General features: G+C 42.9%; 1 protein-coding gene across 1 annotated transcript; it reads right to left on the bottom strand.

The window, feature by feature from the left end:
* Positions 1-16,839: 16,839 nt before the first annotated feature.
* Positions 16,840-20,205, bottom strand: GAS1 (growth arrest specific 1). Its single transcript, XM_073545988.1, has one exon. It carries the CDS (start codon positions 19,901-19,903, stop codon positions 19,109-19,111), a length of 795 nt encoding a protein of 264 aa, XP_073402089.1. The 5' UTR covers positions 19,904-20,205; the 3' UTR covers positions 16,840-19,108.
* Between the last annotated feature and the right edge of the window lie 415 nt (positions 20,206-20,620).

Below are 20,620 nucleotides of genomic sequence, written 5' to 3'. Positions count from 1 at the left end.
CAATAAATAGGATATAATACATATGTCTTAATTTTTTTCCAAACTGATTAGGAACTGATAACACTATACTGTTACTACTTTTTTCTTTTTACTTTTAGGTATTTAGTAAATTTTCTCTTAGGACCCTGTATCACACCTACTATACATCTTTACATCTATATACATACGAATAAACAAAATATATAGAGCAATGCTTTTGATTACCCATTACTACTTACCGTACTTCATGCTAATATTTAATTTCCTACCAAATATTATTTTGTTTTTAGGACTGAAGCTTTGATCCATAGCAGCTTCACTAAAGATTCCAACATGTCAGAATAACTGCGGTGTGATATTTATACTCTATAACATAAGCTGTGAAGTGGATGCAAACATATCCATTGCTGCGGCTGAGAACGGTGGAAGAATGTCAGCGAATCTGGAAAAATAATTACAATTTTACAGTCACCAGAAGACAGTTATAGAAAAAAATAACCTGCCGGGCAGATATTTCCCTGAGTTAGCTACTTAGCTATATATAAGAAAAGAATGTGAACAAATATCCATGACCTTAGATTGCACTGTATGAAAAAGAGAAGGATAGACATAGAGGAAAGCAGAGAAATAAGCAATTTATTTCAATAGCAGCACCACATGTTATTTTATTTAAAATGCATTTTGCAAATCTTTGAAGAATCATTTCTGTATTAGAATAAATGTTAGGCTTCATCCACATGACAGAGCCATAAAAACCAGAGAAGAAAAGGAGCAAACGATGAAGTACATACATATCAATTGATTTTATTAGACATCATATAAAGTGCACAAAGTTACGATAAGGTGCCAATCAAATTGCAAATGAAACACACCCACGACAACCCACCCCTACCACCGAGATGGTAATCATTTCTGCATTAGAATAAGTGTTAGGGTTCATGCATATGACAGAGCCATGTGCACAGAGCCTGTAAGGTAGTGTACATAGACAGTAGAATCTAAAAGTTGCATACCTTGATTTTTTTCTGTTGAATTTCTATGGAACCTGCCAGGAAACCTGTATGCTGCATTATAAAATTCGGGTCATACCCTGGTACAGTGCAGTCCAATGCACTCACATGGGCACTCCTTGCTGCTGTCTCTAACAATAAGAGAAGGGCTATCACGAGTGGCAACAGATAGGAGCAGTTTGTTGTTTGATCTATGTGAGGCACTAGGACAGCCAGCTATGTAAAGGACTTGCACAGACACTAAAACAATAAAAAGGTTGATAATTTTTACTGATGAATATTTAGAAAATTGCTTAACTTTGCATTAAGGAAGCAAATTACCAGTAAAAAAAAATGCAGAAACTCAAAAAGTGCCCATACCCTTTAAGTTGTTGTTTTCTTGATTGAAAGGCAGTGTCACTTTGGATATCTGAATATAATATTATGGCAGTTAAAGGGAATCTGTCACCCATTTTTTGTGATATGATGTAAAGATATCATTCAATTTAGTGTCATATAAGCATTATAGCTGTACTTTTGATACCCCCTGACTCCCCACCTTTGATGCATAAATACCATTTTTAGCTCTCCTGCGGTGTATGTTAATCTCCTCGGTCCGATGGGCGAGGCTTATTCTCCTTCCCCCCCTCCTTGGCTTGCTGTACATATCGTGATCTGTGAATATCACAGATCCTGTAGAGTTGCCGTGTGTGCATATTGAAATGGCCTCTCGCACGTGCACAGTATGCTTTACCCAACTGTGGGCACAGCATAAAATCATTATTGCGCATGCACCGGCTTACGCCATTACGTTCTTTGGCCTGGAAGTATTGCGACACTTCCTGGCCGTAGAATGTAATGGTGTATGCGCAATACTGATTTTATGCTTTGCCCACAGTTGGGCAAAGCATACTGTGCACGTGCGAGAGGCCATTTCAATGCGCACGCGCAGCTACTCTAGTGAACGTAGGAATAACCAGAAATAATTGTGTAGAGCAAGACAAGAGGGGGGAGAAGGAGAATAAGCAATGCCCACTGGACCGAGGAAATTTACATACACCACAGGAGAGCTAAAAACGGTATTTATGCATCAAAGGTGGGGAGTCAGGGAGTATCAAAAGTACTGCTATAATGCTTATGTGACACTAAATTGCACGATATCTTTACATCACATCACAAAAAATGGGTGACAGATTCCCTTTAAGTTGATACATTAGAATATTATTTATACTGTATAAAAAAAGTTTCTTTAAACATTCCCTGTTAGGTCTTACTCTTCTGTAACCTCATTTCCCCCAAAATGTGTTTTCTACCATTTAAATAAAAGTTGGATTTGGCATGGTCTGAAAATAAAAAATAAGAACTCTATTGTCACGTACTGATCACCAAGCTGTTTCCACCCACAGAGGAAACGGGGATACAAAAAGACCAGTGCGGAACCCAGACAGCGCTATTGAGGAAAGTTGGGAGATTGGTATGCAAGTATAGATTCTTTTTCATTTTTTAGATCACTTTTCGTCAGATTTATGTCAGAGGCAGCAACGCAAAGGATTTGCAGACTTGCATCGACTCTCTTGGCATGGATGAAAAGGATAAAAAAAGAGGGGGAACAACTCCTTTAAAGCAGCACCTGCTATATGATGAAATGTAGGTATAAAACAAGATCAATAAAAAACTTTCAAACTTTAAAGTTTTCTTCAATCAAAAGCGTTAGATATTTTTGAAAGGACTGTGTTACATATGAGGTTTATCACATTGATATTCATTATTTAATTTATTTCTTACTCTTTGTATGCGCAAGTTGGTAATAGGTGTATGGAGTGGGCTCACGGAGTTTGTTACAGCCAGGACCCACCAATAACAGCTGCGGGTAGAATGGCCCATGACTGTTAACTTGTTAAATGCCGCTGTCAATCTCTGACAGAGGCATTAATAGCATGCCGGCATGGGGGCGCATCATTCTATGCACCCATCAGAGCACCCGTGACACAATTGCAGGGTGCTGATGGAATTCTATGACAGACCGAGATGTGTTGAAGACCTACATGCCTATGGCCTGACTTCCAAGGAGATTGTGGTTTTTACTACAGTCAGAGCCGAAAGTGTTGGCACCCTTGAATTTGTTCCAGAAAATGAAGTATTTCTCCACGAAAATTATTGGAAGTACACCTGATTTGTTAAACACATGTATATTTCCTTTGTGTATTGGAACAATAAAAAAGGTAAATTTGATATAATTTCACACAAAACTCCAAAAATTGGCCTGAAAAAAAATTGTTGGCACCCTCAACTTAATATTTGGATGCACACCCTTTGGAATAAATAACTGCAATCAATCGCTTTCTGTTACCATCAATAAGCATCTTACACCTCTCAACTTGACGGCTCCTCTTTTGCAAACTGCTCCAGGTCTCTCGTAATTGAAGGGTGCCTTCTCCCAACAGCAAATTTAAGATCTCTCCACAAACAGGTGTTCAATGAGACTTACTTCTGGACACATTGCTGGCCACTTCTCAACTCTCCAGCCTTCACTTCCCTCCATTTCTGGGTACTTCTTGAAGTATGTTTGGGATCATTGTCCTGCTAGAAGACCCCAATGACCCCAAAGACCTAGGATGCAAACCAAGCTATCTGATACCAGGCACTATATTGCAACTCAAACTCCTTTGGTAATCTTCAGTTTCCATGATACTTTGCACACTGTCAAAGCTCACAGTGCCAGAGGCAGCAATCAACCCCAAAACATCTTTGGCCCTCTAGTATATTTGACTGTAGGTACTGTGTTTTTTAATTTGTAAGCCTCATTTTGTTTTCAGTAAACAGTAGAATGATGTGCTTTACTATAAAGCTCTATCTGTCCACAAGACACTTTAGAAGATGGATTTTGGCTTACTCACGTACATTTTGGCAAACTGCAGTCTAACTTTTTATGTCTGTGTCAGCAGTAGGATCCTCCTGGGTCTCCTGCCATAGCGTTTCATTTCATTCAAATGGCGATGGATAGTTTGCGATAAGACTGATGCACCCTGAGCCTGCAGGACAGCTTCAATATCTTTGGAACTTGATTGGGGTTGTTTATCCACCATCCGGACTATCCTTCCTTGCAACCTTTCATCAGTTATTCTTTGCCGCCCACGTCCAGGGAGATTAACTACAGTGCAAAATTAAGATCTATGGAGAAGGATTTATGTTCTCCATACTTAATGTGGCGCACAATGCAAAAATTGAGTCAACTTCTGCCCTTTTTAGTAGATTTTAGGTGTGATGTTTATATTGTCCACACTTGTTTCTTGCCACAGGTGAGGTTGAACGAGCATCACATGCTTGAAACAAAGTTGTTTACCCTCAATTTTGGAAAGGCGCCAATTTTGTCCTGACCATTTTTGGTCTGCTCTGTGACGATTCTCAGGTGCTGAGAGTGGGGCAGTCATGTGACCACAGTTATGCGCTATGCATACTGCCTGCCACATTCCGAATAGACTTGTCCTGCCTACATACACTTGCATTGAGCGAGGCCGCATTTGTGTAAACCGTTTATATGCGGTAACCAGCCCGCCACCGGCACCGGAGAATCTTTACAGCGCGCAGTGCACACGATGTGAGGATTCAAACAGAGTGACTGCAGACTTGTAGCCTAAGGGCAAACACCCCTTTAACCCCTTTCTGCCATGAGACGTACTATCCCGTCCATGTGCCCTGGGACTTAATTCCCAGGGACGGGATAGTACGTCATAGCCATCAGCGGCGCCCACGTGGTGAGCGCCGCTGATCGCGGCCGGGTGTCAGCTGATTATCACAGCTGACACCCGGCACAATGTGTCAGGGGCGATCACGGACCACCCCCGACACAATAACCCCTTGCACACCGCGATCAAACACGATCGCGGTGTACCGGGGTTAAAGGGAAGCATCGGCAGGGAGGGGGCTCCCTCCGTGCTTCCCTGAGCCCCCCACGGCAGCGCAATGTGCAGCACTGCTGCGGGTGCCTCCTTCCCTGCAGGTCCCCGGATCCAATATGGCGGCGGGAACCTTCGGGGGCCTACAGGGAAGCGGCTTCCTCACTTGCTCTGCGGGAGATGCATTTGTGCCCAGAGCAGTACTAGTACGACTATACGCTCGCGAGGCTTCACGCTGAGTGCCACGCTGATCGCGTGCAGGTGTCAGCTGTATGTGACAGCTGACACCCAGAAGCATCGCCCACGATTGGTGCTTGAAGCGATTGTGGGCATTTAACCTCTCTAATGCAGATGTCAATAGTGACAGCAGCATAGAGAAACATCATGCAGGGAGAGGGCTCCCTGTGCGCTCCCATTAGAACAACGCGATGAGAGCAGGCGCTGGCATGCCTCCTTCCCTGCCTGTCAGATTCTGATGTGATAGTCTGCAGTGCAGACTATCAGATCAGCGATCTGATGTAATATAGTAATTTTCCATACTGGGATAATGTAATAAAGTAAAAAAAATATTATAAAGTGTAAAAATAATTTTTAAAAAATCCTTAACCCCTTCCTGACATCTGATGTACTATCCCGTCCATGGGACCCGGGCCCCTATGCCCATGGACGGGATAGTACGTCATAGCGATCAGCGGCGCTCACGGTGGGATAATCAGCTGACACCCGGCACTATGTGTCAGGGGTGGTCACGGCCCCCTCGGCACGTTAACCCCTGGCACACTGCGATCAAACATGACTGCAGTGTACCGGGGGTTTAGGGAAGCATCGGCAGGGAGGGGGCTCCCTGCGTGCTTCCCTGAGACTCCCGCAGCAGCGCTGCTGTGGGGGGCTCCTTCCCTGCAGGCCCCCGAATCCAAGATGGTGACGGGGACCTTTGGGGGCCTGCAGGGAGCCGGCATCCTCAGTGCCTGCAAAGCGCAGGCACGAGGAAGCCTGCTGCACTGCCTGTGACAGATCGCTGATTTGTCACAGTGATCTGTGATGTGACAGATCAGCGATCTGTCACAGGACAGTGATGTCCCACCTGGGACAATGTAATAAAGTAAAAAAAAAGTGTTAAAATAATTTTATAAAAAAATCGCCAAATAAATTAGAAAAAAAAAAATATTGCCCCAATAAATTCATTTTTTGGAAATTAAAAAAAAACAATAAAAGTACACATATTTGGTATCGCCGCATCCGTAACGATCTGCCCTACAAAACTGTCCCATTAGTTAACCCCTTTAGTGAACCCCTTAAAAAATAAAAATAAAAAACGAAGCAAAAAATAATGATTTATTATCATACCGCCGAACAAAAAGTGCAATAACGCGCGATCAAAAAGACGCATATAAATAGCCATGGTATCGCTGAAAACGACATCTTGTCCCGCAAAAAATGAGCCACCATACAGTATCATCAGCGAAAAAATAAAAAAGTTATAGCTCGCAGAATAAAGCGATGCAAAAATAATTATTTTTTTATATAAAATAGTTTTCATTGCATAAAACTGCCAAAACATAAAAAAAGACCTAAATGAGGTATCGCTGTAACCGTACTGACCCGAAGAATAAAGCCGTTATATCAATTTTATCACATGCGGAACGGTGTAAACGCAACCCCCCAAAAGAAATTCATGAAACGCTGGTTTTTGTTCATTCTGCGTCCCAAAAATCGGAATAAAAAGCGATCAAAAAATGTCACATGCCCGAAAATGGTACCAATAAAAATGTCAACTCGTCCCGCTAAAAATAAGACCTCATATGTCTCGGTGGGTCAAAATACGGAAAAATTATAGCTCTCAATATGTGGTGATGCAAAAATTATTTTTACAATAAAAAGCGTCTTTTAGCGTGCGACAGCTGCCAAACATAAAAACCACTATAAATAGTAAATCAAACCCCCCGTTATCACCCCCTTAGTTAGGGAAAAATAATAAAATTAAAAGAAAATATATTTATTTCCATTTTCCCATTAGGGTTAGGGCTAGGGCTAGAGTTAGGGCTAGGGTTAGGGTTAGGGCCAGGGTTAGGGCTGAGATTAGGGTTAGGGGTGTGTTGGGGTTAGGGTTGGAGTTAGAATTGGGGGTTTCCACTGTTTGGGCACATCAGGGGCTCTCCAAATGCAACATGGCGTCTGATCTCAATTCCAGCCAATTCTGAGTTGAAAAAGTCAAATGGTGGTCCTTCCCTTCCAAGCTCTGCCATGCGCCCAAACAGTGTTTTACCCCCACATATGGGGTATCAGCCTACTCAGGACAAATTGCTAAACAACTTTTGGGGTCCAATTTCTCCTGTTACCCTTAGAAAAAAAAAAATTGGTGGCAAAAAATATCATTTTTGTGGAAAAAAATGATCTTTTTATTTTCACACCCGGGCGTTATAAACTTCTGTGAAGCACTTGGGGGTTCAAAGTGCTCACCACACATCTAGATAAGTTCTGTGGGGGGTCTAGTTTCCAAAATGGGGTCACTTGTGGGGAGTTTCCACTGTTTAGGTACATTAGGGGCTCTCCAAAGGCAACATGACACCCGCAGACCATTCCATCAAAGTCTGCATTCCAAGACGTCACTACTTCCCTTCCGAGACCCCCGAAGTGTACCCGTATAGTAGTTTTCTCCCATATATGGGGTATCAGCGTACTCAGGACAAATTGGACAACAACTTTTGGGGTCCAATTTCTCCTGTTACCATTGGGAAAATAAAAAAATTGGTGACTAAAAGATCATGTTTGTGGAAAAAATACGATTTTTTTATTTTCACGCCCGGGCATTATAAACTTCTGTGAAGCACTAGAGGGGTCAAAGTGCTCACCACACATCTAGATAAGTTCCTTAGGCGGTCTAGTTTCCAAAATAGGGTCATTTGTGGGGGCTTTCCACTGTTTAGGTACATTAGGGGCTCTCCAAAGGCAACATGACACCCGCAGACCATTCCATCAAAGTCTGCATTCCAAGACGTCACTACTTCCTTTTCGAGCCCCGACGTGTGCCCATACAGTAGTTTTCTCCCACATATGGGGTGTCAGCGTACTCAGGACAAATTGGACAACAACTTTTGGGGTCCAATTTCTCCTGTTACCCTTGGGAAAATAAAAAAATTGGTGACTAAAAGATCATGTTTGTGGAAAAAATACGATTTTTTTATTTTCACGCCCGGGCATTATAAATTTCTCTGAAGCACTGGAGGGGTCAAAGTGCTCACCACACATCTAGATAAGTTCCTTGGGGGGTCTAGTTTCCAAAATGGTGTCACTTGTGGGGGGTTTCCACTGTTTTGGTACATCAGGGGCTCTCCAAACGCGTCATGTGTCCGATCTCAATTCCAGCCAAAAACGTCAAATGGCGCTGCTTCCCTTCCGAGCTCTGCCATGCGCCCAAATAGTGGTCTACCCCCACATATGGGGTATCAGCGTACTCAGGACAAATTGCACAATAACTTTTAGGGTCCTGTTACCCTTGAAAAAATAAGAATTGAGGGTGAAAAGATCAATTTTGTGGAAAAAATATGATTTTTTAATTGTACGGCTGTATGTTATAAACTTCTGTGAAGCCCTTGGGGGTTCAAAGTTCTCACCACACATCTAGATAAGTTCCTTGGGGGGTCTAGTTTCCAAAATGGTGTCATTTGTGGGGGGTTTCCACTGTTTAGGTACATCAGGGGCTCTCCAAACGTGACATGGCGTCCGATCAGAATTCCAGCCAATTTTGCATTGAAAAAGTCAAACGGCGCTCCTTCCCTTCTGAGCTCAGCCATGCACCGAAACAGTGGTTCCCCCCCACATATCAGGTATCAGCGTATTCAGGACAAATTGCACAATACATTTTGCAGTCCAATTTCTACTGTTACCCTTGGTAAAATAAAAAAAATTGAACCTGAAGTATTTTTTTTGTGAAAAAAAGTTAAATGTTCATTTTTTTTAAAATATTCAAAAAATTCCTGTGACGCACCTAAAGGGTTAATAAACTTTTTGAATGTGGTTTTGAGCACCTTAAGGGGTGCAGTTTTTAGAATGGTGTCACTTTTGGGTATTTTCTATCATATAGACCCCTCAAAGTGGCTTCAAATGTGATGTGGTCTGTAAAAATAAAATGGTGTTGCAAAAATGAGAAATCGCTGGTCAAATTTTGCTGATGTAAAGTAAATATGTGGGAAATGTTACTTATCAAGTTTTTTGTGTGCCGTATCTCTGTGATTTAAGGGCATAAAAGTTCAAAGTTGGAAAATTGCTAAATTTTCAAAATTTTCCCCAAATTTCCGTTTTTTTCACAAATAAACGCAAGTTATTTGAATGAAATTTTACCACTAACATGAAGTACAATATGTCATGAGAAAACAGTGTCAGAATCACCGGGATCCATCCGTTTCAGAGTTATTACCTCATAAAGGGACAGTTGTCAGAATTGTAAAAATGGCCCGGTCATTAATGTTCAAACCACCCTTGGGGCTTAAGGGGTTAAAGAGAACCTATCACTAGTATCTGGCTGCCCTTCTTAATTAAGAAAACAATAGGCAACCACATACTACAGACTTTTCTATATAACCCAAATTAAAAATAATAAATAAAACTGTCCCTAAAATACCACTAAATGCCCTGACTTTATTGCAAAAGTCAGGTCCAAACTCGTGGGTTGTGGTAACCCATGCAGCTTCCCATAACCATGCATGGTTACAGTAGCTGTTAGACTGCATGATCTCGAAGGTTAGCATAAGATGTCACTAAATAAGTACTGTTGTTCGAAACAAGTGTACGTTATTGTTGCATACGTTCATTTTCTGATATTGATTTACTTCCAGTGAATAAACCTGTGTCCTGTTCAAGGGACAGACATATGCACATACAAATATCTATCCTCATCATGTAATGAATAAGTAATCTATTTTTGTCATGTGTTGGATATCACATAATCTATCCTGATCACGCAAACATGTATGGAAATACAAAAATGTGTTCTTATATGGTGAGTGAGTAACTGTGATTAGTGTATGCATGTAAGAATCATGTTGTCTAAAGCTGTCGACTAGATATGACTAGATCTGGCAAAATTTAAACTTGCCTACCCAGAGATAAATTCCAGGGTAGAAATTTTTGGACTAAAGTTTATTACACAATTAAATTATCTACAAGTGATGTGTTAAATGAACCTTTTCACTGGTCAACCACAGGGAACGCATTCCTGCGAATGCTCACTTCCTGATAAATGGCTAGTGTAAACAGGTTACCGATCACCAGACAAATGAGCAAAACGCTTCTTAGCTTTGCTTGTCGATATAATTTTTAAGCTTGCTTAAAACTCATAGCTATCGGCATTATATTATGGTGTATAAACAGGACATGTGCTTCTGAGAACAATGACAGTTTATGCGCAAGGAACGATTCTACTACTGATCGTTCTGTGCACGTTGATATATAAACAGGCTAAGTCGGCGATAAAAAATCCAATTGGCTGTTGTTTAAGGGCCGCAATCATGAGTAAATGCAGCTTTGGTTACATAAAACTCTGAGACCTCTAAATCTATCCTGAACATGTTTTGAAAATTCTATACTAATTTCTATTTAGCATCAAATATACAATATTGAATAGAAATCAGTTTAGACATTTATCATCACAAATTGTGTTTCTTTACTGTAAGAGCAGTGAGATCTCTGCCACATGATGGTGTAAGGGTGTGAGCACACGCTGCGGATTCGCAGCGGTTTTGGTCCTGCGTGTCCGCACCAGTTTCTGCTGTGGTGTACAGTACCATTATATCCTATGGGAAATGGAAACCGCAGTGCAGACGGTGCAGATTTTTCCGCGCGGATTTTCTGCGGTTTCTAATCCGCAGAAAGAATTGACATGCCAATTCTTTCTGCGGATTCCGCTGCGGTTTACCATCTCCTCCATTGTAGAGGTGATAAACCGCAGGCTAATCCGCAGATAAACTGCAGGTCTTTTGACCTGCGGATTTACCTGCGGATTTTGCTAAATCCGCGCGGATCAATCCGCAGCGTGTGCACACACCCTTATGGTTGATTTAGTAAAAAAGTTAAAGAAGAGCCTTGATGCCTTTATCGAAAATGTTATAACAGTTTATGGCCACTAGATTCTGTGATTGGACGTTGATCCAGGGAACTAGTATGAAAGCTGTATGGAGTCGGTAAGGAATTGTTCCCCTAATATGGAGCTATTAGTGTCTGCCCCACAGGGTTTTTGCCTTTCTCTGGATCAACATGTTAGTCAATAGGTTGAACTTGATGTACTTATGATTACTTTCAACTTTAAAAATTATGAAGCTGTATAGTTCAAATATAAAATAAGAAGAATCATAAGAGTAAATATCAGTATGATTTCATACTTGAGCCACCAGGGAAACAACTGATATCTTTCCCTTTCTGCAGAAGCACATTGTATGAAAAGGACTCTAAAATATAAGCTAAGAGCTTCTCCAGAGAGCAGTCTTTTCCCACATCCTTCCCTGCAGCTCCCCACTAAGAGGTGTCAGCACAGCTGAAAGAATGAAGTGGCCCACACATTGTTTGCCTCCACTATTATATACTTAACATTTCCATGACAAAAGTGACACTCGACTTCTCACCGATTAATGCAGCTTGAGGGTTCTTGTTCTCCTTTTAATAAAACATTGTTGAAATCATTTATTTAGAGCCCCTGGTTACTACTGGGAGAATGGCCATCTTTGTGCCAATATATAGTGTATACAGTTCACTATTTTCTACTTGATCATTTTTGAGGAGGAGAAAGACACTGTCTTAAGTGTCCTGGGAAGTATTTACACAGAACGTTTCAATTCTTTTGCCGTTACCCACACAGTGTACCTCATGGAGATAGGCTAGGTGACATGTTTAACCAACTCAGGACTTGAGCAAGTATATAAATGTATTGTGTAAGTATCATAATATGGAAGTAACATTACTGTCCTTGCAGGGCAAGCGAGCGAACTGTAACCCTATATGTACAAGTCACTTAAAATATAAATTTTTTAAACAGATTTGCTTTCAATTATTGTCACTGCCAAATAGTTTGAACAGGATTTATTTAACAGTACTTCTAAGGAGGATGTAAGCAAATATTCTTGTGTTTGCTGAAGAGAAAGCACACACCAGTGTAAATGTGTACTTAGGTACCAAAGACAGAGTGTAAACAGTTTACCTTTAAGAGCCACAGCGGACCTAACAGAATTTGAGGACTGAAGCACATTAAGCAGTGCTCTACCAGAGGTCAACAGGGACAAGTGAAGCGTATATATCCTTTATGCAGTGGGGCTTTTTTGTGCTGTGATCCTAGGCTCCTTGCTGTTTCCATTGTTTTACTCACAATCAGAATGCTCTGAGTTAAGAGGTCCTTCTTATGTTACCCTAGCTCTTAGATCGGTGAACACATGTATGAAGGAATGATAGACTGAGCCCTTCCTGTAAATGTGCACTGCCCGTGTCTTTGCATATCCATATCTATTTGCATATGAGGAGTGTTCTGTAATATTAATGGCAAAGATGCCATTCTCATACTGATAGGCTATGTGCCCACGTTGCAGAAATGCTGTGGAATAGTCAGCAGCATTTCTGCAACTCCCCGCCGTGGGTAAAACACATGCGGAATGCGCATGCTTTTTCCCACAAAACACAAGCCTTTTGCAAGCGTTTTTAGCCTGCAGAATGCTTGTGCTCATACAATCGATTTGAAGCATTGCATGGAAAGGTGATTGACAGGTTGGTCACACTTGTCAAGCATGGTGCTTGACAAGTGTGACTAACTTTTTACTATTGATACTGCCTATACTCACCTCCTGGCGGCCTCCGATCTCCTCAGCGGCAATCCCAGTCCTCAATGGCGCTACCGGCAAGTTCCATTCCAAGGTGTGCTTAGTGCGAAGGACCTTTGATGACGTAGTGGTCACATGCCCAGAGGTCATTCTCGCAAAGCACGCCTGGGAACGGAACTTGCCGGCAGCGCCACTGAGGACTCCAGGGGCCGAAAGAGGGTAAGTATATCCCTATTTTTTTATTTTAATTCTATTTTTTTACAGGAATATGGTACCCAGGTCATGGATGAGGTCTCCTCTCCTCCAGACCCTGGGTACCATCCGCACATGAAGCGCTCACTTTACACCACGATTCCGCAAAATTAATGGACATGCTGCAGATTATTCTGCTATGCGATTCCACAGCGGAAAAATCCCCAGCATTGGCACAGCAACTGCGGAATCCCATAGGATTGCATGGGGGTGCGTTTTGTTAGCTTTCTATAAGCGCTTCCGCTGCGGCAAAAACACGGCGGAAAAGCTTAAAATATGCAACGTGGGCACACAGCCATACAGTATCTTTATATTACAGATGGTACCATTCTTGCTTCACCCAACCTCTTTATTTTTCAGCCATCTGGGACCTCCCAACTCATTTTATTCAGGCTAGTTGCAGACCAACGTATTCTTTTTTTATACTAGAAAATCGGAGCAATTTCCTAATCACTCTTTGATCAAAGAGTGATCTGAATTTTTTGGATGAGAAGATGGAGAAAAAAATTTCTCCATTCTATCAGCTCATGGAAATCGGACCACACTCAGAATATCACACGAGAGCAGTCCGATGTTTTCCAGGGACTCACTGACTTGCATGGCAGAGTACGATCTGAATAGCTGCTCAAACTCAGGTATGCTGAGATTTTGTTCCTGGCACAGACTCTTGACGTGCATGGCCCCATAGAAAAACATTGGTCCGAGTGTGAGCCAATGTTTTGTCAGATCGCACTCAGACCGATAATACAGTAGTCTGAACAACCCCTATAGATCACAAAACCACAGCAATACCATCTTGACTTTCTCAATGTCCAATAGCTACAACTGGTTAGATTTTGTAGGCAGTCTCATCCAGACACGCGTTTGAAAGCAATTCAAGTAGTAATAAAATGTTAGACTGTACATATCTTAAAGTGTATCGGTCCTTTTAGGTGAATGTTCAGCAGAATATCTGTTTCTGCCTCCAGCTCCTCCATGTCAGTAGTGTCAAATATGAACGGAGAGTGAGTGATCAGTCCCAGAAGAGATACTTCCAGGGCTATTGATTTATAGAAAAAGACTACAATGAAGGCTGTGCTTTAAATATATAATGGGATATAATCATATTTTATACAATAAAATCATAATTATTAGTTAGAAATTAGACCAGAAGACTTAGTTCCTTTATAACAAAACATAGGAACCTTAATGGGTCACATACAATGACATAGACGCTAGTATTATGCCATTTTTCATATCTTGGTTTACAAGGGGGATATTCTGTTTGACTGTCCATGCCTGTTATCAGTTTTCTAGTTCATGAGAACTTCTAACTATAAAAGTGGTTGGAGTTTGTCCTTCTTGCCACGTTATGGATGCCTGTTTTCAATATATTGTTCCAAAAAAAACAGAGCCCCCTATGTATGTCTATTGTATTTGTGTACAAAGGCTTTTCTGTGTGGTTGGGTGCCCAGTGAAGCCTGAATCTCATTCTATTTACTGTATGGTCACTGTCAGTTCAATGAACTGCCTCCTTGTCCTCCACTATTGTCCTCCACTCGCTTAAACATTTGTCACTGAAGTGCTTCTCAAGACAAATAAACTGTCACGCAGAATGCAAGGCAAGGGCGCAGAAAAGAGAAAAGACATTAGATAATTTTACGTTAAGTTAAACAGACCCAATGACTTTTCAACCCGAATGAGAATCAGAAAGGCCCAGAACGTATCCATGGAAGAAACCTAAAGCAGCCGATATCTGTTTGAGATTCCACCTAATATGGTAATTGACATATATGAGCTAGTAAGCACACTGGCCTGGGCACATTGGTGAAAAGCGATGCCGTATACTGAAATACAAGTCACTTAAACAAGATTACACGCGGCATTAGTTAACAAAAACAGACTTGAAGCATCCCATCCAGCTCTCATAACCACTTGGTATAGATTTCGTATTGAAGGCAGTGAAGGCATTCACCCTGTGTTCCCCTCCCCCCACCAGTGTTGATTTATACTGGGCAGATGCTTTTGACGGGAGCCTGTAGAATCAAGTGTTGGGTTTATTGTAGGAGTTAATTATCAGTCCAGCTGCCAGCATGTTCCCCTTTCTGCTGCTAATGTCTTTTTAACTTCTCAAGAAGGAGGGACATATCAAAAGTCGCTTTGAAACAAAAGGCTACATTTAACTCTTGGTGACACTGTTCCTAGTTATTAAAAAAAAGTGAAAAGCTGGCATGATGGCTTGGTAGATCTGCCTGCTTTCTCAAGTGCAGCTCTACTCTACGGTTAGAAAAACATTTGCCGGAGAGGATAAATAAACATCCTCTGTGCCTGACTTGGCCCTAGGAAAGCTGAAATCCCCACAGGATTTGGTCTCCCACTTTCTTTTGTGTCAAATGTTTGAACGCTTCTCAAATGGCCCAGTTTATTCCTCCAGCAAACATTGCTATTTACAAGGTCAAGTGTACGAGCGGCACTCCACACAGCTTAGGAGCGCAATTATTTATCTAAGGGCGTTTGTGAGGAAATCAGTAGTACTGGCAGCAAACCAACACCCCGACTCTCAGCAAACAATATGACAACTTCTAATTGTCTGATCATGTTTACGGGGTTTATGGATTACACGGCATTGATAATGCTTGCCTGACAGATGGGATCAGCAAACAGGAGAGGTTCAAGATCCCTAGCGGATTTAAGAAACCACTGGATCTGATGGAAGAAGTGACAAGTTATAAGCAAAAATGTGAAGAAGTCTCTAAATACCACCATCATTTTATTATGGATATTGTTTAAGATTTCATATTAAAGCTGGTTTCACATATCTGACATCTACCAACAGTCTGCAGTTCTGACACAAACTCGACAGCTATAGGCCGCACTCAGAATTTGGCTAGTATTTTACTTCAGTATTTGTAAGCCTAAACCAGGAGTGGCACAATATGGATACATACACACATTGAGTATTTGGTCAGTATTTTACCTCAGTATTTGTAAGCCCAAACCAGGAGTGGGACGTGCACACGTTGACTATTTGGTCAGTATTTTACCTCAGTATTCGTAAGCCCAAACCAGGAGTGGGACAATAAGGGCACGTGCACACGTTGAGTATTTGGTCAGTATTTTACCTCATTATGTTTAAGCCCATGGAGTGGCACAATCAGGCTACATGCACATATTGAATATTTGGTCAGTATTTTACCTCAGTATTTGCAAGCCCAAACCAGGAGTGGGACATGCAGGCCACGTTCACACATTGATTATTTAGTCAGTATTTTACCTCAGTATTTGTAAGCCAAAACCAGGGGTGGAACAATCAGAGGAAAAGTATAATAGAGACACGTCACCACTTCTGTATTATCACACACTCCTGGTTTTGGCTTACAGATACTGAGGTAAAATACTGACCAAATACTGAATATGTGAAGGCGGAATTCTGGGTATACAGGAGGCTGTTGAATTAGGCCATGTTACAACTTCAGTATTTGGTCAGTATTCTCCATCAGTATTTATAAGCCAAAACCAGGAGTGGAACAGTCAGAGGAAAAGTATAATAGAAACAAGTCACCACTTCTGTATTTATCACCCATAACCAGCTCCTGGTTTTGGCTTACAAATACTGAGGTAAAATACTGACCAAATACTGAACGTGTGAACGTGGCCTCATGGGTATATAGGAGGCTGCTGAATTAGGTATTATGAAATACCAATTAATGTGACGTGCTAAACTATATACATCCATACTAAAATTAAATAGGTACCTTCTTTTTTTTTTTTCAAATTTTCGGTCCATTTTATTTATGTAGTAGGGTGCTATGTGTGAGCCAGCGTATAATACCACAACAAATACCATCTATTTAGGTTGAGTCTCCCGTTCACAATCAGGGATTTAAATATAGAAATGTACCTTCTGTGAACATAAATTACTATGAACAAATGACACCGGAAGTCTTGTGTGCTTTCAAATATTCCTGTTATTTCATTTATAAAAATACAAAAGTGTAAGGCAGTCATGGAACAAAACAACAGAGGTCATTTTTACATATTTTTGTTTTTACAAAGTCCATAAAATTCTCTTTTTGCGTAAGTAAAATCTATAAAATAAACTGTACATTTGAAGGACAGAGCAATGAACACATATGTACTATTGGCTGAAACAACAGCATAGTTTGCCAACATATAGCTTTCACCTCTATATCCTACAACAGTGGTCTCCAACCTGCGGCTCCACAACACTTCCAGGAACTACAACTCTCAATACGCAGGAGGGTGGTAGTTTCAAAACTGCTGAAAAGCTACAGGTTGGGGACTACAGTTCTAAATAAATTATTCATGGGATACAATTCATATAAAAGTCTGTACAGATATAAAGCCACGGACACATTCTTCCCATATAAATACATTATTTATAATTCTTTGCAGATACTTCCAGTAACGATATTCTGAATGGGTTATTTACAGGTCTATGATGGCAGTGCACAGCTCAGGTACAGGTGGCACCTCTGGGCTTTCAATGTACAGTGCCCAGGTGCTTATACTTTCCACTGTGGAACAGCAGCATCAAGATGGTATCTACATGAACAATAGGAGAAAATGTAGAATAATAGTGATGCCGCGCTCCAGATTTATTAACATATGTAAAATCCGACATAGCAAATCTGCAACTGTGTGTAATAAGTGAGACGGCAGCATAGACATCAACATCTGAGTGTTGTTATATTGTGCTTCAACACTATAAAGGCAGTCATTGTGGCAGCACCTAATGACAACACTGTCACCATTATGTCACAAGCAGCCCTTCTCCTAAAGAATAAAAAAAAAGGCATTTGTGGTAGCTGAAGGCATTTCTGGACGTTACTCTACCATACAGACAGCAGACAATTACTGGCAGTTGCTTCTTAAAGGGGTTCTCCAGGAGTTGTCATTCGTAGCTATCAGTTACTACATGGAAAGTGTGGACACTATCTGCAACATATGGAAGGGTGGAATACAAAAATGGAGTTGCCGATAACAACCACATTTCAGAACCTTGGAGAAAAGGATCAGTCTAGTTGGTCACTATGCTTTTTTAGTAGTTTTGGGGGTATGGATCTACTTCCAGAGAATCTGGAGAAAATAATAGCTGGAAACTCCTGGAAATCGCCTTTAAAAGTATGTCCAATTTGACAACCATTTGTTACCCCTCAAATGAACCTAAATGGCAAAAAGTTGAGCAATTAATGGCAAAAAGTTGAGCAGTCTTCAATACAAACAGCCTAACTGTGACTACACTTTCCATGCAGATTAATGTTTCTATAGCAACAGACTACAAACAAACACTGTGTAGACTGGTTCTGCAGTCATACCCTCTCTTATCTGGCTCCTGCTTCTTGTCAATATCCCAGAGAGCTGTCAGTAAGACTGCAGGACTAGACCAGACAGGCTTAGGAGCTGTAGACACTAAACGGCAGGACATTTTCAATCAAAACTAAATGAAAACCTGCCTAACTTTCATGTCGGATGCACTGGGATATCAAACAATCTGTTCGCAATGGTGGCACTCCTTTTTTTTCTACTACCATCTATCACTGGCAGCCCGTAAGGGTGGTGAGAGGTGCTGGTTAGATGCAAGTTGCATAGCCAGTCCCAGGGGACCGTTGCTGCATAGTATATAGGCTTATTCTCACTTCCACAGGCAGCCCCTCATAGCATATTCGCCACTGAATCTGTCCTCACATCTGGGTGGAGATGTCTCTGCAACATGTGCATGGAACCCCATTCAGATGGAGGCGACGGGCAGCGATCCATAGTGTGAATAAGCCCTTAGATAAGGCTGGCTCCTCATGTCCGGTACTCACGGTCTGAGGACGGACTGAGATGACCGGTGCGGCCACAGGTCTCCTGACCCAAACTCTAGTCTCAGATATGCCTAAGATGAGGTCAGGAGACAGGTGGCTGATCCCGACATTGCAGTCTGTCCTAGGTCCATGAATATCAGGACGACTGACAGGAACCAATATCTCGCTGACCATCATCAGAATGCATCTCACAGGCAACCATCATTCCTGACTAGGCGCAAAGGCTATAAATGATAACTCATCCAAGCTGACCGGCCAACGACTGCTGGGATCCAGAATATCTCTGGCCAGCTCGAGTGTCTGGAAGCCCTTCAGAGACCTACAGACCCATGTGCAGGCAGCCTGGGCCAGTGGGGGCACCATCAGGTGGGTGAGGGCAGCGGTCACTCATACCACTGTAACAGCGACCACACAGACCATGCCCATAGGAGGAATCCAGGGGCAGCTCGGAGGGCACCATTGTCGGCTGCTCTGGTGGGCCCCACAGAGTAATCGTACTCCTCGTCATTGTCATCGTCCGATTCCCCGCTGCTGCCGGGACCCCCATACACATCTGCCCCGAAGCACAGCCGGCCCATGCTTTCCTTCAGCGTCTCGCAGATCGGCCGCTCCATGCCGTCACACACGCAGTCACTGAGCTGCACGGCTCGGGGGATCTTCATCATCTCCATGATGATGCTCATGCAGTTGACCGGACAGCTCAGCCCATTGAAAAGCGGCCCACAATGGCGCAAGTAGCTGGCCATGGATTGCGAGCAGTTGCGGTCCTTCTCGCACTGTTTCCGCGCCGCCGTGCAGCCGATCACGCGCCTGGCGCCCCCCGGGCTGGTCCGGGGCATGCACGGCTCGATGGTCTGCTTGGTGGCTCTGCACTCGCCATCCGTGCCGCAGTCACAGTCCTCCAGCGCCGGCCCGGCCTTGGTGCGGTTCAGCTGGATGAGGGCATTGATGCAGTGGCTGGGGCAGCGGCGCGGGCTCGGCTCGTTCCCATCCTCCCTGGCGAACACCGAGGCGCACGCCTGAGTATACTGGCGGTAGGCGAAGTTACACTCCGTGTCTACCTGGCACGTTAGCAGGGCCTGCCAGCAGATCATCCGGCCCAGGCACGGTCCCAGCAGGGCAGCCAGCAGCAGCAGCGCGTAGGTCAGCGCGCATCCAGCAGCCATGCCGAGCAGCATCCAGTCCTAGCGGGCTCCCCTCACAGCATCCAGAGCGCCGCCGCCAGTGCCCGGAGGCTCATGGATTCTTATGCAGATGGCATCACTGCGGCCGGTGTGAGGAGAGCGCTGCTCAGGGGTCAGTAAAGTGCGGGAAATGTGTGGCAGGCTGGGTGTGCGCACGGTGCCCTCATTCTGCCACAGCCATGACCGGTGCAGCGGCTTTTTCTCTCAGCCAGGCTCGCCTGCTTTTCTCCTCATCTCCTCGCCCTTCGCTCAGCCCCTTTCCCGGGTCTCCCTCCTGCCATTGGCCCAGCCGCTTGTTGTTGAAACTTTTTGTGTGTGTGTGTGTGTGTGATGTGTGTAGGGGGATGGTGATGGAGGGAGCCCGGGTGGGGGATATGGGAGCAGTGCTGAGAAGATGACAGAAAGTCCTGCCATTGCTGCACCTCCTCAGGATTGGTTCACACTGCTTCTTTTTCCGTGCGTTTTACGAGTGCAAAACGCTCCTAGATGCGCCACTTTTCCTGAAGCGTGTTTTGGGCTTCAATATGTTCTCGTTTCTCTGTCGCCTTTTGAAATCCATTAAAGAATCAACTACTCTCATATATTTTACCACACAAACGCTTATGAAGTGCAAAAACCCCTTAGGCGTCTTTTCAGTCTTCGCTTTCGCTTGTCTTGTTAGTACGAGGCGCCTTTATAACAGAAAATGACAGAGGAATGGACGTCTTTATA

This window comes from Dendrobates tinctorius, unplaced genomic scaffold (assembly GCF_039654945.1).
Source record: "Dendrobates tinctorius isolate UK_male_01 unplaced genomic scaffold, ASM3965494v1 ptg000144l, whole genome shotgun sequence".
In the NCBI taxonomy this organism is placed as follows: Eukaryota; Metazoa; Chordata; class Amphibia; order Anura; family Dendrobatidae; genus Dendrobates; species Dendrobates tinctorius.
This window is presented reverse-complemented; position numbering and strand designations above follow the sequence as displayed.

Bases quoted from the DNA above. Each gene is read 5' to 3' on its own strand.
- GAS1 (XM_073545988.1), bottom strand. From the start codon at position 19,903: ATGCTGCTCGGCATGGCTGCTGGATGCGCGCTGACCTACGCGCTGCTG.